The 24133-nt window shown below is 42.6% G+C and overlaps 1 protein-coding gene across 1 annotated transcript in view; it reads right to left on the bottom strand.

Moving 5' to 3' along the window:
- Positions 1-24133, bottom strand: part of FBRSL1 (fibrosin like 1) — a 411006-nt gene that overhangs the window by 306537 nt on the left and 80336 nt on the right. Inside the window, exon 2 of the mRNA XM_019470782.1 lies at positions 7036-7137. Within this exon, the coding sequence (XP_019326327.1) occupies positions 7036-7137 (102 nt within the window). The remainder of the gene's footprint in view (positions 1-7035; positions 7138-24133) is intronic.

The raw sequence follows: 24133 nt of genomic DNA, 5'->3' as shown, positions 1-24133 counted from the left end.
CAGCACTGTACCAGCTACTAGGAAGGAAATTAACTCTATCCCAGCTGAAACCAGGATACACTGCAATCTGCAATTGTATTTAAAAGATTTCTTCCTTTATTCCTGATAAACACTGTGATTGCAATTTAGAAAAGAAAATCATGACAAAATCTCACCAATAACCTTCAGCAGGTTTTCCAAGATAGTCTATTAAATTGACAGGAAAAGTTATTTCCCTTGTATAAATAAAAGCATGTCCTTCCACTGTTCTCACGATGCAAAAGAAATCAAGACACTCTGTTCAGTTTCTTAAAGCCATTGGGTTATTTATTGAACTAGAAAGACAGTAGGAAGAGTGCTAAAATCCAGTAATAATCAAGGTAATAGGGCACCTCAAGCCAATTCCCCACTCTCAATGGGTCAGGCAGGTTTCAACTGGGATCTTTCGTATCCTTGATACATGAACTAACTGTAAGGGGATTAGATAAAAGCCGGTGATGGCAGCATGACCACAAAAATAGCTCTTGTTTTTAGTATTCACTTCCCTCCTCTTTGGCTAAAAGACTTAACATATTCCAGAAACGTCAAGAGTTCATTCCAGCTTTTCTGAAATGTGCCACTTTTGTTGGCTGGAACCAAAAGTGTATCAAATACCTCCAAGTCAGCTGTTGAAATAGCCGTTTTGGGCAAATAGCTATTCCTATGTGGGCACAGGATGGTCCCCAAAAAAAGCCTCCTAGCACTATTATTAACGCCACCCCCACGTTAGTGTGGAAACTGAGACAGAGAAAAATGTAGACATGCCCAGTGTCACCCGAGGAGTCTCCAGCAGAGGAGGGAACTGAGGCAGACTTCCCAGCTCCTATTTAGTGCCTAATCTTGCCTTGATGAACCACAGGCCCAAACTTATCATACGGCCCAATGCCACAAGCCTGATTTGGTTGAGTAGCATTCAGAAGAATTAATCAATAATACGGAGAGAACTGATTTTTAATTATGTTTTATAGCATTTGTTCAGGATGAAAACTCACCTCAGCTGTACCTGTCTTCCACTATTTTCTCAGTTACCCCAATTCTGAAGTAAGATAGGACTGAGGCACAAGGAAGCATGCATGTTTACCCGTCCACTTGGTCATTTATAGAACATTCAACAACAGAATATTGGTTCAGCTTTGAATACTGAAGAAATCTAGTACTTCCTTTCCAAGCAAGTCCCCTGTAAAACTCAAATGTCTTGGAATGAGAGGAGTAAGTGGGGAGGAGGGCAAAAAGGGCCAAGGGCAGGAGATAACCCAGACCTTAACACGGAGTCTCTTAACACAATTAATTTCCATAGTCACACTCCTGTCTGTTAATACAATGAGTTCAATTGACTTGGCAAAGGTCACAGAGTGCATCTGATGTTCACTTAGATTAGAAACCAGGACCTGACAAGATAACCACAATACATGATGAATGATTTTGGATGTCATACAAAACTTGAATGTGTTCCTTCTTCAATTCACTTATTTTATTATGTTGGATAAACAAAGGGGATTATGCTTGGAAATACTGCAAAACCAGTTCAGTAAGATATCAAACTACACAAGGTCTAAACATCTGAACTGGCTTGATAAGCTATGGAACAGCTTCCAACAAAGACACTTAGATTCCTACAGTTGATGGCCATAGACAGCAGAAGGAAAGACAGCTGCTGACCAGGAACAAACTGCATACGGTAAGCCAGGAACAATATGAAAAGACCTCACATTTCTGAAACGCACGGAACAAGCGCAAGTGCTGCTCCCATTCAAGGGAGGGTGGTGATCCCTCGGCCAACTTCACAAAACCTTCTCCAGACTTTCTTTCTTCCTAGCTATGCTTCACTACCTGATGCTTCATGCAAGTCATTACAATTTTGCTTATAATTTCTGCTGCAGCAGTTTTCATGCAAGAATTTGGTATTTTGAGGGACACAAAGATAATAGTAGATAGAATGCTGAAGGGACATGAATTTTTGCCTCCAGAAGAATGTGACTTGAAAGGTTTCACAATCCTTGCATGTATATTCAAACCAGTTTCCCAAGACACATGGTTTGAGGAAGGGGTCTTAAAACTACCCTGTTGCTACCTTTATTTCACTAAGCTCTATGATGCTCTTATTCCACTCTTCAAACTGGGGATCAGATTCTAGTCTGTTATACATACAGAACAACAGACAGCATGCGACATAAAGAATTTGCAGTCCACATCTTGCCATCCCAGGCCTTCCAAAAAACTCCTTCAACACACTCAGTAACATCCCTGACTATCGCACTGGGGTGTTCCTGGCCTGAGATATGCCAAGCTCTGCTGTCCCACCGCCACCCTGCCCAGAGCCAAGACCAGGCATCCCACATGTGCCAAAGTTTGCAAAGTGGATAAATATGGACCTGTGGTGCGACTGTCATCCAGTTCTCAATTCAGAGGCTCATTTGATCATGCTTCTGGCAAGGTACTTCAGCCTGAGGCACACGTAACAGACCTGCAGCTTTGTACCCTGCTACTGCTTTAATTCCTTTGCCCCAGGAGGGGAAGCATGGTACAGAAAGTAGGAGGGAAGGGGGACAGAGTGCCTGTGATGGCACACAAAGAAAAGCAGATCACAGTGAACTGTTTGAATTAGAAATCACAGAAGTTATTTTGTATTCATCTACCAGAGAGAGAATTTTATATCTAGTCTATACAATATGCTAAACACTTATCAAAGAACATTTAGAGAGCGGAAAATCTCTGCATTTCCTGAAAGACTGCTTTTCGTTTATTATGTTTAAAGAAAAACAAACAAACATATGAGGACAGGATGATGGAAAATTAGAAAAGGTAGCCTGGGGGATGGGGGATGAGAGGAAAAAGCTCTGAACAACTTAGTAGCAGCACTTGCTGGTTCTATGCACAGCTGAAGCCAATCCCTTGAAAAGGAGAGTTTTGACTCTTAAGTGGCCAGCACCTCTTGCAACATATTTCCTAATCAGTGAGTATTTATGGTCGATATTTTATATTTCCAATTTCCCCCTAAGGGCTCGTGAGAAAGCAGCACACCTGCCAACCTTTTCAGCTGGGCCAATAATTGCCAATTTGCTCTTTGCCTTAGTATATCACTCAATTTAGCCCCGGCTGTGCCCTGCATACATCCTCATTCATCTCTGTGCCCCCATGACAATTAGAGTGTTAGCTTCAGCTAACTAGGGCAACTATTCTACTAGGGTTGGAAGACAATTATTAGTCTATTTTCCCATCTTGTGGCAACAAAATTGAGAATCCATGACAATTACATTCAGCAATTCTGCACTCTGCCGCCTGCTCACCCTCCTTGCCCCCACCTTCCGAATATTTCAAATTATCACAGCTCTACTACCACATTCAAATTTTCCATGTTCACAGGGAGTGAGGCTTCTATTTAAATGATAATGAGGGACGATCCATTCAATTTATTGAGGGAGAAAATCCATTAAAAAGCAGGCAGTTCTTAAGCTGATGGGTCAAGAAAAAGATAAAAACCTTTTTTTAAAGCCATTATACAAGGCTCTGTGTGGATTTTTGGACTGTTCAGGACATCAGAAAAGATTAGGACAATTATGGAACATGGGGAAAATCCAAAACAAAATGCCCAAGCCTTCCGCTTTTACTTGGGTCAACACAACAAAATAGCAATATGGCTTATCTGGCTCTTAATACTCTGGCAACTTCCAATTACCTCACTATGAAAGACAGCAGAGGAAAATCCCATTTTGGAAAAAGGCTGTTGACTCTGTGTTGGTTGTAGAAGACCTGGGAGTACATGTGTAACAGGGATGTCAGCTTTGTAGTAGATTTTAAGGGAATTTTACATCAACACTGGGAACATAAACAAGTGGCAAATTCCCATCCCTTCTCCCCCACACCACACCATCTGCTGTGTAAACCTGGGCTAAAATGTCCCTGTTTTTCTGCTCTGAAGTTTCCTCATCCCAAAGAAGAGACCAGCCTCAACAAATCAAACCTCTGCAGCCAGAGATGATTTCACTAGATCATAATAAGCATTTTTTCCCCAATGACCCATAATAAATGGCACTCAGTGTAATGTCTGGAAAGATGTACTATACAAGACAGACAATTGCTGTCTTAGTATGAAGTTGTAGCACTCTCTCCCCATGGAAGTTTCATTGTGGTAAAGAAGCAGCAAAACGCTCTGGGTTTTGTTGTTTGTGTGTGTGTGTGCAAGACATAATCAATCATTTGCTGCAGTTTTCTTCAGAGTGCAATTATTTCACGACAGACCAGGCCACCTCTTGACTTCATGGTCCATTAGAGACTAATGACATGCCTTAATGTAAATAAAGAACAACTTGCTGGCATCCCATTGAACAAGTCACCCCAAGAAACAAATCACACAGAGGAGCTAAGCGATTCGTAATAGCACCTTCTAAATGGAGACCGACAACAAAGCCGGAGGGAGGACTCCAGTGCTCCTAAGGTGGCAACGCTGAACGCTATAGCCGACACTTTCATACACATATTTCCCACCACACCTGCTGTGTGCTGCCGTACAGCAGCCAAACCTACCACCTCCCGCCTCATTTACTCCATTGTTCACCCAAGTTAATGGGGAAAGAGATGGGAGGGAAAGACAGCATGAAAAACAGTCCTGAAGGCCAAATGCACCGAGAAACAGCAGGAGAGCTACTCAGGGGAGAGCGAGAAACAGCCCAGGTGCATCCTGCCGCAGAGCACCCGTCTGCAAGGACAGGCAGCCACCTCAGCACAGCCGTGTGCTAGAGCCTCTATTTGTAACCGCTAACCACAAGGAAAAACCGTCCCTGCCTTCCCTTTATGTCCTTACTGCCCTGTGGCTTTTTAATCCTCAGTGCCACATGTAAGGGGTTGCATCAGTTCAGCTGCACACCATCTATTTAAGCAGCATGCTGGGAAGTACAGCTTCAGAGCCATACAGGGACCAGGCACGGCTAGACAGAAAATCCTGCAGGAATCGACACTCCATAGCATGTCGTCTTCTTCTCTCCCCTTCCCTGCTCCTTCTCTACAAAAAGAAAAAGTCTGCCACCTTATTCCTTTGCACGCAAATAGGGAAAACCATCCGATTGCACTCGCGGGACTTTCTAAGACTTTCTGACAGTCACTAAATAGACTGCAGAACATTTACTAGTAGGCGAGGAAGCGTTATACGTAATTAAAGCTAAATTGCACTCATCAAATAATGAACGAAGAGCATTCTGTGATTCATGAACCTTACTTTTCAAACTGTTTAATTACTAATTTGAAAAATTCTCATTTGCAATGGGTCACCAGGTCACGAGAGCAGCTTCAGCAAAGCTCTGAAGTGTGCCCCGGCCTTCAGGCACTGCCCAAATGTCCCCGTTGAGTAAAAAAGAACGGAGTGCGTATTTCCCACTGAATTTCACTGGCTGCTGAACTAGCTTTGAAGATTTTGCAGGAATTAGGCACTCAGACTCAATTCCTGCAGGCTCAGCCTGCAACTTTGTGGGCAAAGGGAAAGGAGGAGAAAAAACTGGAAGTGCATCGGCTTAACAAGAAAAGTCTCCAAGACCACTTAACGCTTTGACCTAAGCTAATCACTAAGTCTGAATATGTTATTCCTCTCCCGCGGCCCCACGTTATGGTACAGCAATGCTGCCAGGCGCCCCTGCTCATATACCTGTCAAGAGTGGCCAAGGGGAGGGGAAGGACAGAATTGCATAAATATACGTATACATAAAATTATGATCATTATTGACTAATAACACAGTCAAAGAAGCCCCGCAGCAAGGGGATTTGTCCAAAGGGCCCCCCCCCTCACCGACTTTCCCCACCACGGCGCGTGGGTTTGCAATCCTGGAAGCAGATCACAGGACACGTTATTTTTCTCTTCCTCCCACTGCGTCGGCTGTTTACAGCGCCCCATGCACACTCCAAACATGTAGAGAGAATTTTCCCCCGTCACATTTCCCTGTCAGAGCTGTCAAGCTGAATCCCGCTTTAATCTGCCAAAAGCACTTTTCTGCTGACATTTTTAATAAATACTTTCAGCTTTTAAACACATTTGTGGGAGCCATTTTTTCCCCTTTTTCTTCCTTCTCCTCCTGCAGAATGGGCTCTGAAAGCCCTAATAGCAAATACATCACACTTATCAAAGGCTTCCCCCCCCTTCCTTTTGCATCCTGAAGCAGAGGTAGTGTTTTCAATTTTAAAGCTAAATTAACTGTCCAATTGAATTTAGCTGGTGTGAGCCGTTTTCTGTGACAGGTTTTAGTTATGAAGCATATTTTACATTAATAGAACTCAACATGAAAACCACTCGCTCTGGGATTTCTGTGGCTTGCCATTGAAATGGCAAATTTAATATTTCAGACATGCTCGTGCCAGCGTTTGATTATTGTTCTTCATTTAAATCTCTCCTAACGGGAAAGGTCCTAATTAGTAAAAAATCATGTTTTAATGAAGGCGAAATGCTAATTGCTAACACAAAAAGCCTTCATATAAAATTATCCCAGCACTGCCATTGATTTCTTGGTGACTCAAAAGCCCATTTGTGTGTTTACACACTAAGGCACCATTTGCTTTTGTTTTATCATAACATTTCACTCAACGTACCATCAAATTTCCTGAGAGAAAGACAGCTTTCCCCCCAAAACCTTTCATATCTTGGAGGCAGGAAGCATAAAATTAGATAAACTGACTTTGCACCCAAACTACGTGATTATGTGCAGTAGCTAAACCCAAAGATACTGTAAAAAGCTTTTTAACACAACTTCTTTGAGAAAACAAAAGAAAAGATCAAGCCATTTTTCCCCGAGGAATAACAATTCCATTTTGTTTTCCCATCTCTGATCTTTCGCTTATCATATTATTTGCACCATGATTATAGTGTTTGCAAGGCAGCTCAACCACTTATGCCATAACACTCAATCATGACATAAAAAAAAGTTATTACACAGTGACCTCTGGATGCCAACATTTGTTCAGCAAGATTTATGAAAAGCCATGTCAGCAGCGGGAATTGCTGCAATGAAGCGATGCTTTCTCCTGAATGGTACTTACATCACTGAGACGGTCCCTTGAGCTGCTCCGCTGAGAGCTTGTGGCCTCCCTGATGCTGTCTTCCTCGCTATTTCTGCCACTTCTGCTTGTAGGGACCTTCATCTAGAGGGAGAAGAAGGAAGGGGGAAAAAGGAGATTTTTCAAGCACTGCTCTGCCACCTGTTCCCGAGGTTGCCGACAGTGGTGTAGTCAATGTTTCACTCCTAAGCCCATGACACCGTGGAGAGAATGCTTTTGAATGCATGGGGCTTCTCTGAAGTTGTGCTTGACCACGTGTCCAATATTCCCTTTCGCTAACATGCGAGGGAAGGGGTACTTTTAGCACTCCTGGAAGCAGGCAAGGCTGTGCCAAAGTCCTAGGGCCCGACACGAGAGGGAAGCGGACAGACAAACCCCCTTCACTCTTTGCTACCAGCAAATCTCAGCTGTGACACTGGTGTTTAAGTACTGCCACTTGCTGCCGGGCCACTACTGACCCAACAGCCAGGTCTCTGGTTCCTAGTCCGGAGACACGCCTCGGGGCCACCCCCAGCGACTGCACTGAGAGGTCGGTACCAGCATGACAGCCAGGTGCCTAAATACCATGAGAGATACTGGCCTGAAACAAAATTTGAAATGGAGCATGATTAACTCTTACAGCCAAGGCTGGTTCTCTAACCACTAAATCATCCTTCTTCCTTCACTTGAAGTTGTGCTTGTGTTTGTACGTAAGCGAGAGGTGCCAATGTTTGAAATCACAGCAACTTTCTGCTTACGTCTGCAAAGTGTGTTACAGGGGGAGGAGAAGGATAGGATAGATATGTCATTCACAGCTTCATTCCTGGGCTCATTTACTAACAAATTATTCTGCTAATTCCCTTGTGAAATATTGGGTGGAAAGAAGTGTTTAATTTATTAATAGGTTCTATTCATATCAGTTTGGTTCCATTTAAATTACACTATTTAAAATGTCGGCTTGTACAAATTGGTACTTTTAATGGCAATAAAATCCCCTTGTTTCTTTCTGTCCTATTTCATTGCGGTCTCAGTAGCTAACAGGGTTTGCTCATGGTGCTCTGATATAACCCCAGCACATTCAAGCAGCCCTGCCACTGCGGCACGAGGAACCGCGTTCGGTGGGCACGCTGCCACAAATGCGGGCACTGAAACCTGAGCCCCAGGAGCACGCTGATCACTACACTCCCATGGATGTTTGATATCGCTCCCAGCTAAGTGCCCCACAGTCTATTAATATTTTAATACAATATTCAAGATACTATATGCAGAACGAGCTCCAGTACTCATCCAATCTGGAGTATACAGCCTGTATAGGCTTGTATAGAAGAATACAGAGGAATATCATGCTCATGTTCAATCAGAATGGTACATTTCTGATTAAAGTCCTTACTCTGCATGCCCTTCTGCCACCTTACACCTCAGCAATATACTTTCTTCCTCAGGATAAGACCTGTAGACTCAGCCACATCAAAGCGTTAGACATACAAATTTACTCACGGCCACCTCGTCACACAACCACCGCTCTCAGCATCCGTGTCCTGTCTCATTCATTGTAAACCACCTTTCCAATATGTTGCCCAGCTGCAAACTTTTATTAAGACTGATTTTTCATCTTTGCTCCTACGTCAAAATGTTCAAACACCACAGCAACGAGAGGTGATCCCTGCTGGGATCTGCTAGAAGCACTTCCAACGAACAGTGAGCCTGCATTCGCAACTACCAGCATCAGGTATAAAGGCAGGAAATAATCCACTTGAAATTCATCAGGTTGAATCCACATCGTCCTTTTCCTTAATAAAAAGGCCAACAGCATCAAGCACACAAATCTAACTATACTACACCAATACAGTGGCCATTATCAATCAAATTTTTAATCCTACAAATAATTAAGTAAATTTGATAAGATTTTTTTTTTCTAAATACATCAAACGATTGCCATTCGCTTATTTGGTTCTTTTTTAGGTCTTTATTAAACAATTATGATTTCAGCCATCCCTTATCTTGCCTAGGATTGATGCCAAGCCAATAGGACAAATGGAAATACCCCATTAATTACAGCCTTTCACAAACACTGGCACACCAGCTTTCTTCCATCATCTGGATCTTCCTACGCTTACTCAAAACCAAACTCCACTGGTTCCCAGTCATCAGCCAGCTCTTCTGAAACTCTTGGATGTGAAGTATCTGACCTGCCAATTTCAGAGCTTCCAGACACAGCAGGTGCTTTGTTTCTCCCTGAAATAGGAACCACTTAACTATTACAGGACAGAATTACAATTTCCCTAAATACAGTACAGAAATACCCATTGAATGCTGCGGCTTTCTGATTTCTGATCCATAACCTTACTGCTCCCACCTAGGAACACATCAAAGCCTGTCAAAAGTATCACACTTTTGACCTAAACAACTCCTAGACAGCTGCAATTGAAGGAAAAATAAATTACATCATTCCAAATCCTTTCACCTTCCTAAGCGCAAATGTTCACCAGAATTATTCAAAAGGACTAAACTGCCAGCTGTTTAAAGTTAGCACAGACTCACCCAACCTGTTACCAGACTCCAACCTTTTGCTGTTTTTCTTGAGTTGCAGTTGGCTCCCAACACCACCTGTTTCTTTTCTCCAAATTTCATTAAAGGAAAACTACACCTACACCCATGGTAACAAATTGAGACAATTTGACCTGACGAGGTCTTGCACGGGCAAGCAAATTAGAAGCATCACTGCTGCCATTAACCTTTCCAAGTAAATATCAATTATTAAACTTGCTGCACTACCTCTGTCCCCAGTTTGCTGCTGTGAATTAAGAGGGTCATCAGCCTTTTTGACAGATCTTGTTCATTTACACCTGCTGCCTGCCAGCAGGGGAGCCCGCACACCCGCAGCCGGAGTGCTGAGCCAAGCTGCCTTAATTCATCAGTAATTACCCTAATGAGCCACATGCAGGACCCAGCTAGGAGGACAAGTTGTTCTGCTAAATGGATGCATTGGTTTCACGAGCACTCTCTGCAGACCTGGGTATTAGCAAACTGGTCAAAAGCTTCTTTCCCAAAGTTGCTTCTGGCTTGGCTGTTTGATTTCTAGTGATTTTCTCTGGGTGTTTTTGTTCGAGCTGCAGAAATTCCTCCTGACCATGTTCCCTGATTGAGCTTTACTATAAAACTTAATATTCCTCTTCCTTTGAAAAGGTTATTACTTTTTTAGAGTCGGCAAAGGCTCTGTGGGCCAGAGGCAAGGTGAGGTCCCAGCCCCAGCCCGGGAACGTCATGGCCACCTCAGCACGGCACAGACCCAAACAAGCAACTCCCCAAATTTATACGCAAAATGCACTACATCCTCTTGTACAACACATTGCCAGAGACTTACACAGACATTAGAACAACACCAGCCACCATTATTAAATACCTCAGGTAGAGGAGCTAAATAACCTGTCTAAATGTAGGGTTGAGAAGGGAAGGGCCGTCTGAGAGAAGCTGCCTTTCCACGTGGGTAAAGCTGCCCTACTACTGTTACAGGAAAGCATTAAAATCACTAACAAGCAGCATTTAGGTAAGAACCCCCCCTCCAGCTTGTTGACTTTGCCTGTCTGGAAGTACCCACACAGCCCACTGCTATTTTCTGCTTTGATGGCAGCGAAGGCCCCTCTCCAGGCCCTGCCAGACGGTGTTTTCCAGTCAGCGTAACACAGCTGAAACAGAAGCTCAGGAAACAGCAGGTAGAAGCATATGTGGGCCAAATTCGAGTATGTTTGATTGCATTGCCTTGAGGTCTGCTCAAAATATTTTAGGAGTCATCCGAGAAGCAAAAAGTCTCAAAATAACCCCAACACCCAAAGCTCAGTGAGAGAGTGTCTTGGAAAGGTGCTCATCTCCTAAGGTTCGGGGTGGTGGTGGGAAGGAATCTTTTCTTAAACGTAGGTTGACTACTGTGTCACTTCAGGACAGCTAAGCTGGAACAAAATTAAAAGGCACAAGGAGAAGACTGAAGTTACTCGGTAATTTATCTCTTCCAAAGGCCAAATCCTGTCCTCATCCAAATCCTAAGTCAGCAAGACATTCATGTCAGTATGTATGCACTAAAACGTTTAAATATGTGCCGAAGTTGTACTCAAGCAGAGCTTATTTCATCACTGAAGTTAACAGGATTCTCCAAAAGCACCAATTAAACCAAAGGCTGCTGAAAAAACAGACCAATGCAGCCTTCCTCAAGATAAATAACACACCTGACAACACCACACACCGCAGAGAAAAGCTGGCAGTAGGCAATTCCAGCTATCTGCAACAGCTACGGTTCAGTTTTTACCAGAAGCTACAGATTTGCGTTTTAGAACATGAAAGACACTGTTTCCAGTTCTGCGGGAGCGGGCCAGCGCTGCAGACCAGGCTGGCTTGGCAGGGAACGACCGGGGCCAAGGTACAGAGGGTTTGTAAGGCCACGATCAATTTGCATACTGCAGGTGGTCGCAGACAGTCCCAAGCCACATTCAGAGCCAAGAATTATGAACCTTGCGCTGTTGGACATCATGTAGCATGATTAAATATCATAACTCATTCCGGTAATAACTCCAGCTCTCATTAAAGTCCAGCTCTGCTATCCTGGACTGCTGCTGCCTTTTCATCTCTCCCATCCAACTTCCCCCCTCCCTGTTTCTTATGGGGCGGGGTGGAGGAATATATGAATGGGCAGAACAGGGTCTTGCTTCCCTAAAAGGGCTTTTTCATTACCACTACACTGGCTCTCAGCCCCCGCTTTTTAATCATAATAGATCAGCCTGCTCTCCATTTACTTAAGCTTTTCCGATGTCAGAGGAAAGCACATTTTTATTTGGCGCACCTATTTTCAAATCACGGGCACGCTGCCCCCGCTCATTATTAATAAATACACTTCGATTTATCACAAGCTCCGTTTGAGTGCCACAGGGAGCCTGGGGCAAAAGGAGACAAATTCTTTTCTTAAGTTGTTCTGAAAGGTGCTGGGCTTCCCGACCCTCACCCCCATTAACCCAGCACAGCTAGTGCGCTCCTACTGGGAGCTCCACGGCTTGTGCAGCGGCAAACTCGGACTGATCTTGTGCCATCTCAATATATTTGTTCATTATCTTGCGCACACACAGAAGCATTTGGAAATGTACTCGGGGCACAGGCCAAATTGAATCATCTGCCTTCATTTTCCACACGATCTGAAGCTACAGCTGCTACAACAGGCTGTGGGATTTTTATTTTCCTTCCTTAACAGTTTTTTTTCCTCGCTCTTAAAGTCACAGCAGTCTGATTTTAAACCTTTCGCCATTGCTTGGGTTTGTGTCTGCTTTTTACAAAACCAGTCTTGCAGACATACATGGTGCGAAAAGAAATTCCCAACAACCTCTCTCTGTGCTGTTCTGAAGGCAAGACAGAAAGCAGCGCCCTTGGGGAGAAACATAATTAAAATATTCATCTCAGAGATGCCTGTTCTGGTGGCTCAGATGGGTCTATTAATTCTCTCACCTCCGCCAGTGGACAGGCACCGGCAGGAATGGCACCTGCCTACTTTGTGCTACACTTGGGAGCAGGGAATGGTCCCACAAAAACAAAGACGCCCTTCCAGATCTGAAGGGGCAAAGAGCTCCATGCAGCACTGAGCCAAGTTGCCTCCTTTCAGGAACACGTTAACCTCTCGAGAAAAATGTCTGATTCCTTTTTAGAGCTCTGGAAGATCAACTTTCATTTGTCTTGAGAGAAAGGACTGACCAAACACAACCTTCAGATTTAGGGTTTTATTGACTTTGAGACAAATCTATTTTGGCAGCAGCTACTTGGAGGTAAGTAGGTACAGCTGAGAGGTGTCCAAGTCCCAGAGTTTAGGTCCAAGCTTTCAGATCACCAGAGATAGGGATGAATCCACCTTATCATGCTCATCTATCTAAACTAATGCTGCTGAACGCCACTTTACATCTCATCAGTGTGTAATGACTTTATCATCTGCTCTGCCAAAGAACCCTTTTTCAACTGTTTCTATAGGGTCAATCTAAGGAAGGAAAATTTTCTGCAGATAACATTTCATGCTAACAAAGATTATGATTCCCCACGGCTACAAGAATTGTTAAGAGCAACTGTTCCAAAAACTTATCAAAACTAATTGTATGGCCTGTCCCCTTCCCAACAAACATGAAAATGATGCTTAAGCAGTATTTTGGGAAGACTTCTTTGCTAACATACGCTTGCATTTTATTATCAGCTCCCAGATAAGCTTGTGTTTCTCTTGGTAGACTATCAGCAGTAGCAGCTTTCTGCAGCAGGAGACAGTAAACTGCCTTAATAAATACAAATGGACAATTTAATTAAAATATATTGGAGACTTGGAAAAAGTACTATTTGTGGACAAAGCAGTCTGTTAAGGGATTGCACTCAAGGCTAGTTCAGTGTATTTTAGGCAGGCAACAATAAGTGGCAGTGAAACATACTGCACAGAGCTCTACCCTAATGATTAAAGAGCACGCTGAAATTATCAATGTCTGTTTTCCAGAAGGGGGGGAAAAAAGAAGTCACCCAGTTGCCTCTGGTTTTAATGCTTAAAACAAAACAAACCATTTGGCTTTAAAAATGTACTTTTTTAAACCTGAAAAGACCCATGTATCAAAACAAGGTGGAATCAGCTAAACACATTACTTCTGACTTGTTTCCTTGAAAATCCAGCCTTAATGCATGCTAACAAAATTTATCTATCCCAAGCATACCTCAAACGAGATCACTTATCAAAACTAATTGTATGGCCTGTCCCCTTCCCAACAAACATGAAAATGATGCTTAAGCAATATTTTGGGAAGACTTCTTTGCTAACATACGCTTGCATTTTATTATCAGCTCCCAGATAAGCTTGTGTTTCTCTTGGTAGACTATCAGCAGTAGCAGCTTTCTGCAGCAGGAGACAGTAAACTGCCTTAATAAATACAAATGGACAATTTAATTAAAATATATTGGAGACTTGGAAAAAGTACTATTTGTGGACAAAGCAGTCTGTTAAGGGATTGCACTCAAGGCTAGTTCAGTGTATTTTAGGCAGGCAACAATAAGTGGCAGTGAAACATACTGCACAGAGCTCTACCCTAATGATTAAAGAGCATGCTGAAATTATCAATGTCTGTTTTCCAGAAGGGGGGGAAAAAAGAAGTCACCCAGTTGCCTCTGGTTTTAATGCTTAAAACAAAACAAACCATTTGGCTTTAAAAATGTACTTTTTTAAACCTGAAAAGACCCATGTATCAAAACAAGGTGGAATCAGCTAAACACATTACTTCTGACTTGTTTCCTTGAAAATCCAGCCTTAATGCATGCTAACAAAATTTATCTATCCCAAGCATACCTCATAACGAGATCAACTGGGAAAAATATCAGGCTTGTTTGTATATTTTATACTTGCTCTAACTTGGCAGTTTGGAGATTATGTATTCCCCAGGTCCCTCCTTAAATCGTTTCACACGCTGCAATTTGATTTTCTTTGCTTGCCCTTTTCCACAATTTTTTGATACATTTTATTGAGTTCTGGCTCAGAGGGAAATGTTCCCTTTGAATTAAGGGTGCAATCATTTTTTTTCCTCTAAATAAGGACATATGGCATAGAAAGCAATGTTATGGTCTGAAGATTTTATGATTGAAGGAGGACTCATTTTAAAAAATGACAGTAACATCAGGTTAGATTAGAGTAGTTTTTCTAATTGGGTGGTGCTGCTCTGGATGTTGTGATCAGCTATCTTAGCTATAACTCATTTTAAATATGACATGTCCATTTTTACTTACTGTGATGAAGAGGAAAACAGCAGCAGCGTTAAGTTATGATACAGAAGGAAATTAGTCCTTTTGTTTAAAAAACAACCCAAACCAAACCACATTCGTTCAGAAAGCTGTAAGGTTTTTAGAAGCTTAGCGTTTATACATTTGACTGGTATGCAGACTTCTGGTTTCTAATCCTGGCTTACCTGTTTCTTCTGGATAAGTTACTTAAATAACCTGTATTGCAGTTTAGCAGTCTAACATGTTGGTTCATTTTTACCTCTCTCTGGGATGCAGAGAAGTTGAATTAAAGTTAGCAAAGGATATCTGTGCTTAGAAGCTGTCAGAGTCCGCTGCTACAGAAAAGCAAGCACAACAACTTACTGTAAGAAAAAGTAATATTAGTGAAAAATCAAAATACTTAAAAGCTATTGTTACTTTCTCAGCTACTTGAGCAATGTTAACTACTCATTAATAACCTAACTTTTTATCTTAAAGCTTGCAACTACTCATGAGGGTCATCTTACATTTTTAAAAACAAATGAAAACAGCTCATTCAGTGTGGTCCATTGCCTTTGCAGCTTTTGGAAGACTTCCTATGTGGCACTCCGATTAGCCGGGGTAACATCCTACGACAAGCTCAGCTTTAGCTCTCGGAAAGACACTTCTCCAGGTCTGGTCTCATACCTCTGTCTACCCTGCCGTACGTACCACTAGTGACGCAAAGCACTTCTCACGCTACCATCGCAGAGGTGCATGGCAGCCCCAAGCTTTCTGCAGTGCCCATGCAGACTCTGCTGAATACTGGTTGACTCAGTTTGCCTTTCTAAATACCTAACTAGAAAGAAACTACATTTGATCTCACAATTTTTGAGTGGTGTGGCCAAAAGAGTGGGCCAGTGCCCTCTGGAGACTGGAGAAGCCTTTTTCATTAGTGCCCAGCGCAGAGAGGCCGTAAGGAGCATCGGCGTTGGCATTTCTGCAGGTCAACTGATGCACTGGAACCGTCGCAAGGATTTTTCACAGCTTCTCGGCTGGCAGGTGGCCTCGGCTGCGGAGCAGAGCCGGCACTGCTTCCCTGCGACGGCCTGCGCTCTCAGGATCAGGAGGCTCACTGCTTATTTTGGAAAAGAGCTGGTGCTTAAGCAGGCAAAACTGCTCGATTTTACAGCTGCCATCAGGCCTGCATAGCAAACTGCACTCCGCATGCCCCCAGCCGTACTTGGCAGATGGTAGTAGACAGCTGGGAAAATCTGGGTTTGACATACGTCAATGATAAACTGTGTCAGTGTAGACCTGCTTAGGTTACAGCTAGCTAGCGTGTGTGCAGGAGTGAGACTTTGACTGGTGAAGGGTAAATAGCATTCCTAACCAATTTAGCTAAAACCTGCCTTCCACAACAGGGTACACAGACGGCACCTACGGGCCCTCGGGGCTGTCTGGGGAGGCAGGCAAGGTGAGAAAGGGGTAACATGGAATTTTGAGATCCGTGGGCTACAGCACAAAACCAGCACAACACATAACCAAACAGTGCCCACCACCAGTGATGATTTATCAGGTCCTGTTGCGAAAGCAAACTATAAGCAATTGCCAGAGAAAAAAAGTCAGGACTCCCCGCACTCCCTTAGTGAAGAAAACCCTGAGAAGTCAAATAAACTTACTGGGGCACCTTAGTCTGTGTTTATAAATAAATGACAGCACCTGTAAGCACAAAAAAAAGACACACACTACTTGGTGACTGAAGAGGAGCAGCCTGTAAAGCTGGGAGATGACAATGAAACCATAGAGGGACAAGGGACAGACATAATCACCATCAACGAAAAAGCAGCACCTAATAATTACTGCACCAGCTGTAAAAGCTCATCCAGAATCAGATGCCCTAACTACACTTTAATTTATCGACAAGTCTAAAGGAATAGCATCCAATAAATACTCCATGAGAGAGCTGAAAGCCTCTGAGCAAGTTACTAAACAGTATTTGTAGCTTCAAGTTTCACATTAAGGTGATTTGGACCTGCGATTCTCGGTTATAAAATGCCATCGAATATGCATCAAATGAGAAGTCGATTTTGCACATTTTTTTGGTAATAGGAAAGAAATGGATACGCTAAAGATCAGCTCAGGACTCTTACAACAGATGCATCAAGTGTTACCAACACCCATGCAGCTGACCATATCGAAAGGATCACTGTCAGGAAAGTAACTCTGAGCAGGACGGAGGTATGATTGACCAAGCATCCCTTTAGCAAGGAGAGAGCTGTGTTCAGCTGGAGCCAATAGACTAAATTAGGCTGAGTTTACACAATGCTTTTAAACACCATGTAGGAGGCAATCAGAATTGACAGCTTTAACATTGCTGCCATCTATGCATACAGATACCGTCTATTAAAGGCTAGTATCAACAGCTGTGATGTTCAAAGCAAAAGTAGATCTAATATACATATTAAATTGTCCAAAGCTGCAGGAGATGTTTCAAAATTTATTAGGAAATTCAACCAAGAAAAATCTCTTTATATACTATGGTATTTCTCTTCTAGTAATATTACCCACCAAAAGCAAGTTTTTGAATCAAATTCAAAAGGTGATGATAACCTTCAAAAGTGATTTTAGTAACAGAAGATCCCAAAAAGCAAGGTAAACACATTACTAATGATGTCAGACAGGCAAAACATTCAATGCAGTTCTGCTTTGTCCTTGGGAGGAAAACAGACTCATTCCTCAGTCTTCTGATAACAAAAGGAAGATATTAGACAACATTTGCTAAGAACAAAGTCCAGACCTGTTGCACAAGCCCTAGAATGGGAGATCATGTGCACACAGATGTTTTAATAGAGCTTGGAATAGCCACCGAGAAAACTGAAAAAAGACAAGTATTGGAGAAATATTTCAAAGGAGCAACCAGGACTGGCTGGGCAGCTATAGGCACATTGCTGTGATACCAGGCTTGAACAGAAGAAGAAAAAAACCCCGTACTGGATTCAATTGTCTGAACTAAACTATTTCAGTCAACAAGGTTTTCTGGAAAATTAACCTTCTTGAATAAGACTGGTTTCATTTCTTTGATAAGTTTGGTTGAACAGGGAACTGGATAAATGTAACACATTTAGGATTCTTGATGCACTCATACTGCAAGACATTCTGATAAAAATTAGTGCTATATAAATATCAATAAAGCATATTTTAAGCAGGGACATATTGGCTAAGTTCTCAAAAAGTAGTGTCAATAAATAATCATTAATGTTTGCTACAGAAGGTAAAAGGATTTAAACAAGGCTTGCAGTTATTCAATAGTTCCATCAATATCTGAGAAAATTATCATCAAAGCCACTGCAGATAAAATTTATAGATGCCAACAATACCTGTTTAGAAATAAATAAGGAAGAGGAAGGGAAGGCATTAGGCAGCAGCTTGGATTCCTTGAAAAACACACCTCATTAGAAAAAACATATCCCAAACCAGAGCTGCACTATGATTATGAGGAACGAAGGCGGCTGCCTGCAGCTACTATAGAAAAGAGACTACGCTGCCAGTCACTCAGGTAAAGCTGGGAGGGTCACAATGGACAAGCACCTCCATATGATCTTCCAGCATAATGCTACAATCAAAGGGAACTAATCCAACCCCTGAGCAAGTGAAGAGAGGCCACTTTCTCTTGGATACAGCATTGACAGGAATGATTTTGGAAGGCTGGCTCGGTCTACAGCCTCCCCAGTAAGACAGCAAGGCAAAGCTCTTCTGAACTGACAACCCACGGCAGCTACAGTCTAACCTGTAGTACAAACTTGGATAGTTGCCCTGAATCACTCCAAGTCCTCCTTACACGGACCACAGAGATCAATCAAACTGCCATTAGAAAAAGCAAAAAATGCCAGCAACTATCCAGGTATGATGCACTGCAGATCTCTCCTTACTTAGAGCTGGGAACAAAAGTTACCGTCCTGATGCTGATCGACGGTGAAGGAGGATTTTGTAACGGCAGCCTGCAAACCCTGTGGGTTCTTGTCCATAGTTCAAGGCAGGGACAAAAGCATCCACATTCTCACTCAACAATTCACTCAAACCCTCCAAGTGTCCCATGTGAAAAACCCACGCTTAATACAGTAGGGTTTCAAATTCATTACTAGGACTCTGAGGCACCACAATAACACAATTAAAACACCACCAGATGTGTGTCATATAATACATGTTAAAAAAAGAAAAGACATACTGTGTGCAGATACAACAACAATTTGCTGTTCAAATTAATTCAGGAATCAGTACCATCCCTATAAACCCAATATATAAAACATATGCTACTGTAGGCATGCATAAATTGCATGCAATTTTTTCCAGATAAAGCCACACATGCAATTAATAAACTAAAGTGAAAAAAGAAAAGAAACAAACTAAATAAATAAATACAAAGGCTGCCCAGGGAATGATGAATTTTGCAGAAACTGCTGTCAAAGATCACAGCGCTGAGCAGACAGAGCCACAGCCACAAGCTCGTACCCTACCCTCAGCAGTACGGTCACACCCTGGCCTCAGTTCATCTGAACAGAGAACTCGCATGCAGCAGAAACAGACACCAACCAAAGACCCAACCAGGTTTTTTTGCCCAGCACTGGTGTAAGGTTAAGCTACAGTGGCATAGTTTAAATCACAGGAGATAGCAGACAGTCTTTCACATACACAGGATCAGGCCTAATACCGCATGTTTTCAGCCGTTCTGCAAACCAGCCCATAATCGTGTCCCTGTTATATCTGAAGACCCCGTAAAACCTAGCAGCAAGGCTCCAGCATAGCAGCAGCTGGGGGAAAAGCTGGCATTAAAGGCAAGAGAACCACCACTTCAGTGCAGAGGGAACTGATGGATGGTTGGCATGAACTGCAGTATGATGTGAATTTAGCAAAGCAGAGACAACCCCCATGCACACCACCACGAATATTTTTATTCCAACTTCTACCTTGTTCTAGTCAGACCTATGATTTGCTTTTATTGCTAATTCAAACTCTACCAAGCCCCTACTTACACTCTCTCTAGACCCCCGGGACCTGTCCTTTCCCTGGCAGAGGTCTTCGTCCCCCAGCCAACTGTCCCTCGTCACCCACAGGCAATGGAAAGCTAACCACAGCTGCTTCAGTTAAGTCCCAACAGGAACCAGAGCCATTTTCTTCAGGCTCCCCACACTAGCAGATGAACCAAGCCACTCTGGCAAAAATCAGAGCAAACCTTACACCTCTACAGGTCTGGAAAGCAGGTCCCTGGCTCTGCACTTGAAGCAGAGGCAATCTGAAACATCATTGCTGTCTGGTTGTGATCACCCGTTGCGATCAGCCAAGACATTAGTGTTGTCAAGGAAACTTTCAGTAAGGCCATGAGATCCTACACCACCACTGCAAGTTTTTTGATTTGAGAAAACAGCGTTATAACTACCAGAGCAAGCACAGGCAGCTCCACAAAGAAACACAGAAGCAATTTCCTCTAAATGCCCAGGGGACATCCTGTTTGCTGTTCGACATCCTGAAGAAAACAAAAATCTAAGCATAATTACAGCCGAAGCAACTAAGGTGAAGCCCTCTGGTAATTTTCAGCCCTGAATAACTAAAAACGGGTGACAATTATTTTAGCTAATGATCACTGAACTTTGAGATTAATATTCGCAGCTGAGGAACGGGAAGCAGCTCTTCAGAAGGCAGCACTGCTGTTAGGCTAAGCCCAGAGCTCTGTGAAATAGCTGGTTGACACTTACTATCATCAAGGGACACAGTGCATTACCCAAAGATGCAAGGAAGTAAAAGAAAGCACAGAAAGCTCAGTAAAGACGGACTGGGAGCCTACCCTACCTTCTTCCTGCATAACATAGACTGCATCAATTTATGGTGAAGGAAAATGCTTCTTGTTGGCCTATACTGTGCTCTCATGATGTGCAGCACAAGAGTGGCTTGGCACTAACTATATTTTCCCTACAACCGTAGTCTTTAAAATTTCTCAGACACAAAAGGACTCGCTGAAACACTGCAGCTTTGAGCAAAAAACAGGATCTGGATTTCATACTGTGTTTTCTGTCATGACAGAAAAGCTAACTCAAGTGTCCTTGTTCTGAGTGCTCTTCCTGACTTGTTTGCCTCCAAAATCCAACTCCAAACTGTTTGGCTCAGATTATTCTTCTTGTGATGGTTACAGAAAACAAAAGAAGAAAAAAACCCACCACACTAGCATGCCCTGCTGAAGAGTAATCCTCTCCCTGCAGCTGGAAGGCCATGATCCTCCAAACACATAAACTGCATCCTGATATGGCTGAAAGGGCAAACTGCAGAAGTAACCACAAGGCAGATACACCATCTACTGAAGGTTACCCAGCTGGTCTGAATTGCTCCCTGTGAGGCGAGACATCATCTCCTCACTGATTCTGGAGAGCAAAGCTGCACTGGTGCCTTTCAGAAAGGCTGTGCTTGTGGATGAGCCAGGTTCAGAGAAGGGGAAACCTGCCTAAGGCCCAGCGAAACACAAGCCATTGAGCCTGCCCAAGGCAGGCCCAGAGACACGCAAACCACTGAGCCTGCATCGTTTCACAGAGGGCACAAAGGCTTGTCAAGCACCAAAATAAACAAGTCCACTAGTTTAACTAAAAGCCTGATTTGAAGCTGATTTAAACTGTTGTAAATGGTGTATAGCACGCTTATCAAGCTTTAAGCCAAACCTTAGTTTTGTTCAGGTTAAATAAATTATGAATCAGTCTAACTTGAACTGGAACAAGCAGCTTTTAAAGCAAAATTAAAGTAACAGTTAGACTGCTGCAGTCCTTCCCTTAAGAATGGTCTTAGCTGCAGGAAATGCTTATCTTCCTTGTCACATTTGGTGCAGAAAGGTATTTTAAACAGTAATAAGCGTCTGCTTTCTCTGCTTGTTCAGTGGGAAAGTCTAGAGTTATACAAATAGCACCTTAGAGGATAACACAGCAATAGCAAGAAGCGTTTATTAATGATCCTACTAATATTTCCTGGGAGCATCTCCAAATACTCTGCAAATACCCATGAAGTTTAAACAGCAAGGATATGCAGTGGGTACTATGATTGTCCCGGTTTCTCAGAAGGAATGAAAGGATCAAATGACTTTGGGAACATCAAGCAATGGACCTGAGATAAGGCTAGGACTGCAACTATAGAGAAAAATGGATGGCTAAAAGCATTGCAGCTTTTAATAGCAACCATCCTGCATCTTAACCACGAGATTATTCTCCCTGGATAATGTGTAAGTAAGTATTTCTTAGAAAGAAAGTATAAAGTTAACAGAGTAGAGCTTGCTGAAAAAGCAAAAAAAGGAACTGTTGCTTTTTTGGATACTGCATGGAAACCCCACACCTCCACAGGAAATATTTTAGTACAAAGAGGCACAGAGATAACAGCATGAAAAAATGAAGCCACCAGATAGGAAGGCTTTGTGGAAGAGGGGTAAGGGAGCAATGCCTTCGCTACTGGGAAGATACGATGGGATTCAGGACTGCTCTTGATACATGGGACAGTGAGGTTTTACTTTGGGCAGGAAGACCTGTGTCTGAGTGCTGCCCGAAGGCAGGAGGCTTCGAAGTACCTTGGATACAGATTTGGGAAATGACCAAGGTCTGTCACACCATGGGATCTTTACAAGCAGCAGTGGGGCCCAGAACTGCTATAACCAGGGGGGAACAAAACTGAAAGCTCAATCCGGAGACTAAAAGTCAGCAAAATGACTTCTCTGAACTGTAGCTCTTTCTGTAAGAGCAAGTGTGGGAGAAGGAACAAAGCCCAAAATAACAAAATTCACCAAGGCATAACTACGGGTAGAGCTAGATAACTAGGTAATTACTCAGATCTTTAATGTTCCCTTGTTGCTGCCTGTGGATGACAAGAGGACACTAGAAGTAGCAAGTGGGAATGGCAAAAGCCTCTGAAATTATGATGCAAAAACTGAACGTGTCTCCTAGAGATGTAAAACTGGTCTCACGTGGAGTTTTGTGCTAATAATTGCCTCAGTCGATATGCAAATTCTATATAACAGTACATGTCTAGATACCATTGCACTATATCCTTGCTCAAAACACTTTACCTTACTGCTATTCACAATGTACCTGACAGTTCCCTATTTAAAAGGGTATTACCGCTAAAGGAAACAATTAACAGAGGGCTAAAGGAAACAATCTTATTCACTGAACCAACACTGTTGTCTCAGCAAAAGAAAACAATTAACATCTGAGTTCACAGGAAAATATATTAGCACAACAGATGCATGTACATTTATTTTGGCCCTTTGGTAAAATGCACTGTTTTGGGGCCAGATGTTTCTGCTCATGCCAAAGAAGAATCCAGCTGCATCAAGCTGTGAATATTTCTTCTGATCTGTCAAAATCTGCTATGAACTAGAAGAGAAAAAAACAGAACTGAAGTTTGAAATAGAAGTCTGTTTTCCACCAGGGATTTTACCACCATCTGTATTTTAAAAGCTTTAGTACAACTTGACAGAGTCTGAAAAAGTTTGCAACACAATAGGTAAAGCACATCGAAATACCATTCAAGTAAGGTTTCTGGTAGAGTTGAAACATATGGTAAAAGACTAGTTTTGTGCATATTTTTTCCCCTTAAAAATCAATTTATACTTAATAGTTGGATTTACAACATGTTTAAGTTGTACAGCCTTTTTTGTAACATGCTGCCATTAGGAGCTTAACTCTCATTATTGAGATGATAGAGCAATATTGAATTACTGGGCAAACAAGGTCCTTTTTCAAAAACACCAGAGGTGATTCTTTTTCTCACGGTTTCTAAAACCAGGTGGTAGGTTTTTTTTTCTTTCATTAATAGAATTACTATGGATTTGCAGTGATGCAAGAGTAAAATTATATCCTTTTCCTGAAACCATAAAAAAGGAGCCAAAATGGAAACAGAATAGCTAAGCATAAAACATGAAAGCGTCTCATAACAAGGTAAGTTCACGAGCTATGACACATTTGTCAATGCTTGGTATTGTCCTTCCTAAAAACCATCCACCTAGCAGGACCAGCACGCTCCCACCTCACAGCCCACCTGTGGAAAAGCCCATAATTCATCTCACAGAAACCTCTGTTGTTTTATCCCCAAAAACATCTCCTTCTGCCCACAGGGAGAATGCAGCAGCAGGAGCACCATCAGTGACTTGCTTGAATAAGTGGCTGCACCATTATCTTCTGCCGAGTCCTAAAGCTGAGATTTTCTTAAGTGCCTCAGGTACCTTGACTCCTAAAGGCATCGAGATTCCAATCTCTCATGTTCTACCCTCAAAATTTCAGCCTTAAAAAAAAAAAAAATCTCCTAGAATGTGTTTCTGCATGGAAGAGGCTCCCACATGGCCCTTGCCAGG

The sequence above is a fragment of the Aptenodytes forsteri genome, unplaced genomic scaffold (genome assembly GCF_000699145.1).
Source record: "Aptenodytes forsteri isolate BGI_AS27 unplaced genomic scaffold, ASM69914v1 Scaffold79, whole genome shotgun sequence".
NCBI classification, from domain to species: Eukaryota; Metazoa; Chordata; class Aves; order Sphenisciformes; family Spheniscidae; genus Aptenodytes; species Aptenodytes forsteri.
The sequence above is the reverse complement of the archived record's forward strand: the minus strand, read 5'-3'. Positions and strand labels throughout refer to the sequence as shown.